The sequence below is a fragment of the Sus scrofa genome, chromosome 1 (assembly GCF_000003025.6).
Source record: "Sus scrofa isolate TJ Tabasco breed Duroc chromosome 1, Sscrofa11.1, whole genome shotgun sequence".
Lineage (NCBI taxonomy): Eukaryota > Metazoa > Chordata > Mammalia > Artiodactyla > Suidae > Sus > Sus scrofa.
Window position 1 is genome coordinate 108,696,513 of NC_010443.5, and position 10,372 is coordinate 108,706,884.

Below are 10,372 nucleotides of genomic sequence, written 5' to 3' on the forward strand. Positions count from 1 at the left end.
GCTTGCACAGGCAGCTGGGATCTAGAGTGAATGAAACTTAATAGTTTGCTTTCTTCCTGAGCTATGGAAGCTCAGCTCTTGCTTTTAAATGTGGACTGTAACTCCCCAGAGGGGCTATTAACATCTTGACTTACTCCATACCTACTTCAGGGCAGCTACAGGCCTGGGGAAAGGGGTAAGGGTGCATCCTTGGGGCCCACACTCTTCAAATCTCCAAGTTCACTTTCTCACTGTAGATTCTTGAGCTGTTCCCAACTCGGGACCCCTAAGTGGTCAGGAGCAGGATCGGTCTGTGGAAATTCCACTTTATCTGACATCACTTGTGACCCACCTGGGCCAGGGGTTCAGATTTTAAGATGGCCCCATTAACCCACTTGTCAGGGAACCAGCTCTCCTGTACCCACCTGGGGCGCCTTGTCCTGCTGCTATTCCTCTCCTACTGTATGAGATTGTAACTGTCACCTGCCAGGTGTAGTGGAACAGATGAAGCTTGCCTGAAAGCTTTAGAAACACGCCCTTCTGAACTGAGCCATACCTGTGGTCAGAATTACGTCCATCTCTGGCAGTTACTTAATCAAGAACTGCCCAAGAATTTCTCTTTTGTGTTCTCCTCTCCAGATACCACCAGTTAAGGTAATTTCCCTCTTTTCACCAGTTTCTTGCTCTGAAAACTGAATCTATACACAACGGCCCTTCCTAAAAAGTGAGGGTATATATGCTGATGACTAGCAACTTCTTTTCTAGGAAATTCATCAAAGGCACAGAATTATCCTCTTGTGATCTGTCCTGGATATAGCATTTGTTCTCTTTTCTTGTCCTTCCAAATGAAGTATGTAATAGGTAAGAGTTAGATGGAAATTCTTCAACTCTTATATTTAAACAAACAGGAGCTCCCATCATGGCTCAGTGGTAACAAACCCGACTAGTATCTATGAGCATTCGGGTTCATTCCCTGGCCTTGCTCAGTGGGGTTAAGGATCCAGCACTACCGTGAGCCGTGGTGTAGGTCGCAGACATGGCTCAGATATGGCGTTGCTGTGGCTATGGTGTAGGCCGACAGCTGCAGCTCCGATTCGACCCCTAGCCTGGGAATTTCTATATGCCATGAGTGCAGCCCTAAAAAGAAAAAAAAATTTAAATAAACAAACAAAAAAACCCAACTCTGCCTGGAGATTAGGGCACATAAACCAGGTTGAATTTTGCTTATGATTCAAAGACAAGCATCAGCTCTGTTCTCTGGGCAAACTCTCCACAAGTCACAAGGTACAGAGTATCAGCTACTCCCCCACAGTCAGGAGACCCAGGTTCAAGGCCTCACTTTGTTTCCTCCTGGCTCTATGATGTGGGAAAGCCATGTCCCTTCTTTGGCCTTGGTTCCCTCAGCCACACAATGACGGGTTGGACCAGGCAAGCTAATTGCCTTTCGGTGCTAACATGTTCGGATTCTAAGTGGACACTAACAACTGCCCATCCTGACTTTACGTTGCAGGGACAGTGTGTGAGGGCAGTTACAGAGGATCAGAAGAAACCGTGCAGGAACTTGTCATCCATAAGTAACCCTCATGTATATGATGGACTGTGGCCTTGGAGATAACTAGCCATCTTCTTAGACTGGCTCAGGTCTAAGCTGGTGCTTGTAGATGGGCAGTGTGGTCACGCTGGTAGCAGAGCGCTTCTGTAGACCCTCCAAGTCTGGCTTGGGGAGCTTGAGGGGGCCTCTAAGCAGAGCCCCCCCCCTAAGAAGGCTCCAGCTTAGGATCTGGAGGTCACAGCCCAAATGCAACTTTGCCACTGCCCCTTCTGCATGGCTCACCCGGAGCTGCTGCTTCCAGAGGCTGGGCTGGACTCTCCACCTGGAGCAAGACTCTGTGGCAGTCCCAGGCAAACTTGTGCATTTGGAGGCTGATTATAGAAACTTGGCCAGAATTCTCTTCTCCTTCTCATTTCCCAAGGACTCAGTCAGCAAATAGGGCTATTTTTCCCAAGGAGCAGGGATGAGGCAGCCCCAAAGGAATGAAGCCCCAAACGTCATTCTCCCAGGGGCGCCTGCATTCACACCAACATGGAGTGAGTCGCAAACTGCAACAAGCTTGCTTGTCAGCGTGAACCTTGAGCAATTTGGACTCAGTTGTTTGCACTGCCTTCCACAGAGGCATGTCTGTAACTGGAGGCTGGTTTATTCAGGGTATTCTTTGGAAGTTAACAGGAACCACGGGGTTGGAAAATGAGAACTCTAGAGTTTCCCATCAGGAGAAAAGTAACATTAAGGAAATCCTTTAGGAGAGAAAGCAGGTGGCCTTTGAGAGGAGGATCTGAGGTTGAACCAAATTGGAACAATTGGGACTGAATCACTGAACTGGATCCTACTTTTTCCTCAGCTGTGCTCGAAAAGGAACACAGAACTTGGTTTCTGTCCTTAAGAGGTATAGAGTCTAGGATGGCCCTAGGGTAGGCATCTCAGCCTTGGCATTACCAGGTCAATACTGATATTTGGAGCGGGATACTTCTTGTTGTGGGGCCTGTCCCGTGCAGTGTAGGATGTTTAACAACATCCTTGGTCTCTCCCCACTAGATTCGAGCAGCATCCCTCACATGTGACCGCCAAAATGTCCCCAGACATGGTCACATGTCTCTGGAGGAGGAAGGACAAAGTTGCCCCGATGAAGAACCACTGCCCCAGTGATTGCCCAACAACTTTCTTAGGCCCAGAACTTTTTTCCACTCATACTACAGGATTCTAGGGGTTTGTATCATAAGCCCCTAGCCTTTATTCTATTACAGCATGATATAGGTCTAGTGATGGTTACCCCTGAAACAACAAGGTTGGAGGGAGAACGACCAAACCCAAGAGAAACCCTATTTCCCACCATCCTTTAGAATCGGAGAATATATTCTTCTTATACACTTGGGCAGATCCAAGGCTAAGAGAAGCAAACAAGTGAGAACTATCCCTTTTCACAGAAGTATACAAATCCCTTCACAGGGTTCCCGAAGCTTCTGACATAGAAATTTCCTTCAGAATCCCCTCACCATTCTGCCCCTTCCCTTGGGTATGACTTTTGCTCTCATTAAAAGGCCCACTCTTGGAGTTCCCATCGTGGCTCAGTGGTTAACGAATCTGACTGAGAACGATGAGGTTGCGGGTTCGATCCCTGGTCTTGCTCAGTGGGTTAAGGATCCGGCGTTGCTGTGAGCTGTGGTGTAGGTCCCAGACACGGCTCGGATCCTGCATTGCTATTGCTGTGGCTCTGGCTCCGATTTGACCCCTAGCCTGGGAACCTCCATATGCCCAAGAAATGGCAGAAAGACAAAAAAAAAAAAAAAAAGCCCACTCTTTGTGGAGAGGTGAAAGTCATACTGGGCACGTTTTTCAGTTCTTAAAAACTGCCTCTCCAAGTGGCCCAAAGGGAAGTCTTGAGCTGAAGGGGGGAAACAAGACTCCTTGTCCTCCAAGTGGGTCCCTGGAGAGGAGGGACACATCCTGGGACCAGCTCAGATCTCATAGGAGTCAGATCCCTGACATGAGGAAGGAGAAAGCAGAAAGGCAGATTTACACAGTCTGGGGGACCAACTCTTGGTTCCTTACAGTTGCCCTCTTCCCAGCCAGAGAGCAAAGACCTAGACCCAAATGGTGATGGGTAATAAAGCAAGAGCCCATCAAACCTAAATACTAATGTTACCAAGTTCTATTTTCAAGGAGTTTCCTTGTGGTGCAGTGGGTTAAGGATCTGGTGTTATCACTGCAGCAGCTTGGGTGACTGCTGCTGAGGTACAGCTTTGATTTCTGGTCCAGGATCTTCCACATGCTTTGGACATGACCAAAAACAAAAACTAAAAACGCAAAACTACATTTCTATTTTCAGCATGTCAGGGCAAGAAAAACTCGAAGGACAAGGGGAAGCCAAAAAGTTTCTATAATCATGTTTGTAGTGGGCTTACTCCGAGCAAGTGCATGTCACACGCCTGGAGCCCAGAGCCAGCTGATGGACACTTAGACAAGGGCGCTGGGCAGTAGAGGGGTAGGGCTTTCAACCTCGGCAGGGCTGTGGAGTAACATGATTAGAATCTGCTTGGCCCTGAGCAGCCTGGATAGTTTTGTGAAACCTTTACAAAAGAGAGAGAGAAAAATCTTATGAAGCTAAGATGGCTAATTAAGTTTTTGAGACTAGAATGCATGTTTCGTGGTTATTGACCTTGTGTTTCCAAAAGGTTCTATTTATAAATAAACTCTATGAGGTGGAAGGGTACATCCATTCTTCCAAAGCATCCAAATGAAAGACCAGAGGAGTTCCCACCTCGAACTCCCCCTGGATACAGAGGCTGAATAGTTAGGAGCCATCATCGCATGTGGCAACAAGTGATGTCCTAATCACATCTAATGCAGTGCAACACCCCCTACCCTCGGCACAGCCCGCCTTAGACACTGTGGGGAAGAGGAAACCCGAGGGGATGTTCTCTGACTCCAACAACGAGCCTCTGGCTCAGAACAGCCCATGCTGCGGAAAGCCAGCGGGAAAAGGGGCAGGCAGAAAGCTGGGACCACGGGCTGGCTCAGCAACAGCTGAGCCTCCCAGCGCCTCTCCTCCGGCTCCCATCCTATCTGTGGGGCCTCCTGTAACACAGCAGGTGCTTTCAACAGGTGTACAATACTGACTTTTGCACACCTGGATCCTTTGGTCCGAGGTGCCCCTCACCTCCTCCACCTGGAAAGTTCTTTCAGACCCAATGCTAAACCAAAGTCTTTCCTATTCCTCTGAAGGTGACTTAGTCTCCTGCTTCAGTGCAGCCAAACTTACAGTTCTTAGCGCACCACAGGGTAATGAAGAAGGAAAAACATATGCCTCTATTATCCACAAACCACAAGTCCCTTAAAGCAGGGACAACGGAGTCTTACTTTTTGTGCTTGGTTCTCCTTTCAAATGCAAAAGAATGGAGTCACCCTGGCCCCTCCCCGCCCGATCCCCCCATACCAGTGTCTTCTGTGCAGAATGATCTGAACAGAAGCCTGACACTGGCTGCCAAGTTTTTGTTTTATTAAGTCTTATTTGGCTTTGTTATCAATTTGCCAGCAGCATTGCAATCAGTCTATTTGTTGAGGGAAACTTAAAAATGGGAACCTAGCTGCCAAATGTTGAAGGTCTGGGAGGAAGTCTCTGAGGGAGGCTGTCAGGCCTTCTGCCTTCTAGCTTGACAGGGCTAAGAGCACAGCCAGCCCCCACCCTTCCCCCTCACAAAGGCAGCTGAGAGCACGAGCCATCAGTGCTACACAGTGGCCCATGCCCACTGGCCCAGGGTTTAGGCCCCTGGGAGCTACACAGCTCTCTCTTTGGGCCTGCATGCCTGCAATCTGGAAGGCAAAACCCTCAGGCCCTATCACGGTCGTAGAAAACCCGTCTCCTCATGTAATTTGGTGGTATCTTTGGGGCAAGTTTATTTGTAGAAATTATTTCTTTATGGGGTTCCATGGTGCTAAGGAAAACTGCAGCAAAATATGTCCTCCAAAGACAGTTATGCTCTGTGGTTGGAGGGCATCTTCCTTGCTTTTCTTCCAAAGCATCATCCAAAGAGAGCATCTCAGTTACTTGAATCTATTACTTGTATTAAGCATAATAAGTTTTACCACTTGCAACTGGATTTTATATACTTAAACTCTCAACTCCCCACTAAATCACAACTCTCCCTGCTTCTTTTATAAGACTGGTGACAAGACGACTAAAGACATCCACCTATACATACGCATATCTAATCATCATGGAATATGTCACCTACCAAAACAGTCCATGCTTTCAAATAATACTTTGAAAGGAAAAGAACTGTATCCCTTTTATTTGAATAAACAGAACTACAAATAGACCTAGAACATGCTAGACTTGTTGCAGGAACTACAAGCTGTGTAAATGAAGTGCTTGTTCCTCCCTCTGGACTTTGTGTTTGCACTTGAGGCCTCAGAAGACCTCAAGAGCAGTTAACCAGCATCTGTTGGTCCAGCAAGATGCCGGTGGAAGATGCAGCTCCTGAGCCAGCCAGAACAGGTAGCAGTACCCTGCCGGTGAGCAGCTGGCCCATCTTCTCCAGGAGTCTGTACCTTCTTGGATGAGGCTCCTGGCACTGGAGTTCTTCTGTATTGGTCTGATTTCCTTTTCTGTGTCGTACTGCCCCCTTTCTGCTCCCCCAAATCATAGCAGAGTTCTGCACGCGACCTCATGGCTGTCTCCCGTCCATACAGTGTGCATGCCATTCAGTGCAGGGACCCCTTTGCTGTGTTCTCATCCCATGGCTCTCATGGGCCATCTCCAGGGACCAGCCTGTCTCGTTTCTCCTGTCTGTCTCACTCTTCATCACTGGGACCTGCCTATCTCAGTCGCCGTTTAGAAACCATTTTTTTATTTAATCTGAGGGGAATCTCTCCGGCTGTGCCCCCGGCACCATCTTTGATGCCTGCTCTCTGCACCATCCCAGAGGCTCTGTGGGGACGCAGGCTTTGGCTTCTCTCTCTGGGAATAGCTCTCTAGTCGCCCCCAACAGTTCTCCCTGTGCCTTTTGTGTCTTTTCCTCTCTAATTAGCGGAGGCTCTGGCATCTGCCTCCAAAGGGACCTATGCCCTGTGCTTCATCCAGCTCTGCAGAGGAGCCTGCTCCTTGATGCTTGGTACTGTCTCGCGGGCAGGGGAGAGCATCCCAACGTCATCTGCCCTGTGTTTCCTGGGGGTTAGAATTCCCATGAGGCGCTGCCCTCACTGCCATTCCTCTTCCAGAGTGGCTTATACTCTTCACTTGCTCAGTTAAGCTGCTTCGTTTTTGCTGCATCAAACTCTTGGCTGAAAAGCACATGTCCCAGTCTCTGGGGGTTTCCTTGTCTTCACACCTGCTTAGTTTCACTGTTTCCAAGGAGAGGCAATTTAGGCCCTAACAAATCCTCATCCAGGAACAAGGAACCTGGTTTAGAGCCCTGGATTACATTAGGATGTTTCCCTTTTTGTTTGTTTTTAATAGGTCCTAATTTAGCCAAGGACACTGTTCAGTGACCCAGGAAGGTCAGACTCTTCCTCCAGATAAGCCACCCAGCTGGGCCACATGCTCTTGAAAAAAGACACATGCCTGGGGCCTTGCTTCCAGAGCCTTCACTCTGCTCCCTAAGGCTATGGCCTGGGGGTAGCTCCCCCAGCCCTGGAGTGGGGTTCAGCTGACTGGAGGACTGTGTGGCTCTCTGGATGTTTGAGGTGACTCTCAAAGTGACAGCTTTAGAAACCATCCAGTTTGGATGGCATGGCCAAGGGGTTAGGCTTACTAGTAATAGTCTTATGTGGCTAGTTTAGTATCAAGAACTAGTTTAGTATCACAGGAGCAAAGAACAAAAGCATATTTCATCAAAAAGGCTTGAAAGAAACCACAACTAGCAGGGATTATTTTTAGTTGCTTTTAAGATCCTAGAGGCCTGGGTTGCCTCTAGGTACCTTTAAAAAAAAGAAAACCCCAAATCCCAAATTATAGTGTGCAGAGGCCACAGGCCATGCAGGCAGGGACCGCAGCATGTGGTGTACAAACACTTGACGCTCTCCCCAGGGGGACACTCAGGTCCTGAGCGTCTCCTCAAGCCACAGACTGGTCCTTGTGTTCAAGGCAGGGAATCAGGCCCCGGGGGGGGGGGCATGCTCTCCGCCACCTGGGAGGCCATGGGCTGCTGATGGTGGCTGGCAAGAATCTAGAGAACAGGCTACCCTGTCCTCTGTAGACGGCTCCTCTCCATACCTGCTCTGCTGATCCTTATAGCGGCCTGGGGCCACCCGGGGAGCCAGACCAGGGACTCCTAGAGGCCAGCCTTGGACCAGGGAGACTGCAGGCTTAATGTGAGACTGTGGAATAAGACAGTAGGGGAAGAACAGGGGCTGGATGGCTCCCAGGGTATCAGCCAGACTCAGGCCATCTGGCAGGAGAAGGGGGTGAGCAAAACCTCAGCCTGTAGTTTCAGGTCTGGTTCCCCGGGGTGTCAGGTGCCCCAAGTGGGGGTGCTCCCTGGCCCTCAGTCCACATCTCACACTTGGTCAGGACCCTCCCGGAGTCTCCGTTGCTACAGGGCTCTGGGCACAGCCTCTTCCAAGGGTCAGGCTGGCTGGCCACCATCTGCACAACTCTGGCTTCCAGTGGAATTGGAACGAATACCCTCTCCCCACTCCAAAACACACGCAGGCTGGACGTTTCTACGAAGGTCAGAAAACCACCAGACAAGAGGCTCTGTGTCTCTAGGGGCTTCACTTAGCTGAAGAACCTGACTGGGAGGATAAGGAGCATTCTGAGAACCTGGAAGCAGCTGGGGGTCACCTGGGGGCCTCATGACTGGCTCCTTGTGTTTCTCCAGAGGACAGACTCCCCCGTGACCCTCCCTGGGGAGCCTCATAGCTGACTGTGGGGTTTCACCTTAGACCACTCGGCAGTTTCAGCCCCACTGAGGACCCCAAACTCACCCTAATCGTCCCCAACAATAACCTGCTGAGAGAAGCCACAGTCCTCTGATTCCGCAGAGCAGGGAGGGGAGGCGGGTGCAGTGGAGCCACAGCAAAAACAGAAGCAAAGCATGACGACAGTACTGAATGAGGGTGGGGCAGGAGTCTGGTGACAGGCTCCAACAGAGTAAGCTCTGCTGGCCCCAGCCAGCCAGAACCGGGCAGGTTCTTTGCTGAGGAAGAAGGATAGGTCCCACAGAAGCAGACAGCAGCCAGCCCAGGCAGACTCTGATTCTTACCCCTCCTCATCTTCCAAGTTGGCCACGTTTTATGAAAACAGAAGTCCTGCCTGAGCAGAGAGACTGCTGAGATGTAGGAGCAAGGGACAAAGGAGAGATGGTGTGAATTTCCTGGGTGGGCGATTCCCTCTACCCCATCAGGGACCTGAGCCAAGAGTAAACGTCCCCAGAAGGGCTGCCTAAGCCCTGTACCTCCAACAAACTAAAGGGAGAGCTCTGCTCAACACACTGGTCAAATTTGCCACGGCTCGACTTGGTTAATTTCCGATTTTTCCTCTCCCCTTGGAAGTGCCAGACTCTACCTACGCAGGACTGAACTTGGGTATGTGGCCGCCGGCCGTGCATGCTGCAGCTGGGTGATCCCTCTGATTCTGGGTGTGATCTGTGATATACTTCCTGCCCATCCTGTCTGCTTCTCTGTGCTGTCACTCTGACTCCTGACCCCCTCCTCCCTGTGTGTCTTGCCCTCAAGTCACTCTGATTCAAAGATGAGCTGCCAATCAAATGCTCCCCTAATGAGAGACCTAATCACTTTTTAGCATGTGTACCTTCAAAGAGCCTATTCAAGAGCTTCTGTTGGCCATGGCAGGGGTGGGGGTGTGGGGAAGCCACTGCCTAAAAACTAGGCCTAAGCCCAGTATGGAGGTTGTGTGACCAGCCAGTTGACCTTGGCAATGGGCCCTGGTTGTTTTGGACAGCTTAGGACTGTGCAGTGGAACTTGGGGCCAAAGCTAATAAAGAGGCATCTCAACAGGCTTTACATCCAGCAAGTAAAAATGGAGAAATAGCTTATTAGTAAGAACTTATTCTATAGCCCAGGGTTCTCAAAGTGTGGTTCATGGACCACAGACATCAGCTAGAGCTGTTTGGTAAAAATGCAGACTCCTGGGCCAACCCCAGACTAAATCAGAGTCTCTGAGGGGTTGGGCTCAAAAAAGTCTACACTTGAAACAAACTCTTCAGATGATCCTGGTGCAAGTTTGAGAACCCCTGCTAGAGAATCACTACAATTTGCAAATGGTGCCCTCTGAGCACCCCAGTCAGTCCTGGTAAGCCAAAGACCAGAACCTGAGAACAGAGGTGGGGAAATTACTCTTGCCTGCATATGATTATGCAGCTGTCAATCAGCTACACACACATGTGCTGGGGGATGAGATGAAGGGGAAGGGAGGATGGTAACGTGTGTGCACTGCCCCCTCACCAGGCATCATCCTTTCCGTGGCTGTGGCCGGCGTTCTCGGCATCTGTGTTGTCTTGGCTGTATCGATTTGGCTTTTCAGAAGGAAGAAGAGGTGAGCTGGTTTGGATTCGAAGTGGGAGTGGGTGGCTTATGGGTCCCTGAGGATTGATCTGTCTGGGAAGGCAGCCTACAGAATGAAGGGCCCCGTCACCTGTACCAGCATATGCTAGGAGTGCCATTTCCCAAACACCACTGATCCAGGCCTTTGCAAGAAATGCTGGTGCTGGTGGTTCAAAGGTCTCTGTGCTCTGAGTCAGAGGTGTGTCTGCCAGCCCTGCTGCCACTTCAAAAACCTTGGCTGTGCCTCTTGATTTGGAAGGGATAGGTCCCATTTGCCTAAATACAAGCAACAAGGCTGTCTTATTTTTAAGATCTCTTTTTTTTTTTTTTTTT

The 10,372-nt window shown here is 49.8% G+C and overlaps 2 protein-coding genes across 6 annotated transcripts in view; one reads left to right on the plus strand and one right to left on the minus strand.

The window, feature by feature from the left end:
• APH1B (aph-1 homolog B, gamma-secretase subunit) overlaps positions 1-10,372 on the minus strand; it is a 213,983-nt gene that overhangs the window by 147,216 nt on the left and 56,395 nt on the right. The gene's annotated exons all lie outside the window — the stretch shown is intronic.
• CA12 (carbonic anhydrase 12) overlaps positions 1-10,372 on the plus strand; it is a 61,382-nt gene that overhangs the window by 47,236 nt on the left and 3,774 nt on the right. The window contains exons 9-10 of one of the 2 annotated variants that reach the window (XM_021094163.1): positions 9,029-9,061; positions 9,944-10,031. In XM_021094163.1, coding sequence (XP_020949822.1) covers positions 9,029-9,061; positions 9,944-10,031 — 121 coding nt within the window. The remainder of the gene's footprint in view (positions 1-9,028; positions 9,062-9,943; positions 10,032-10,372) is intronic. The other variant, XM_021094165.1, reaches the window with a different exon arrangement.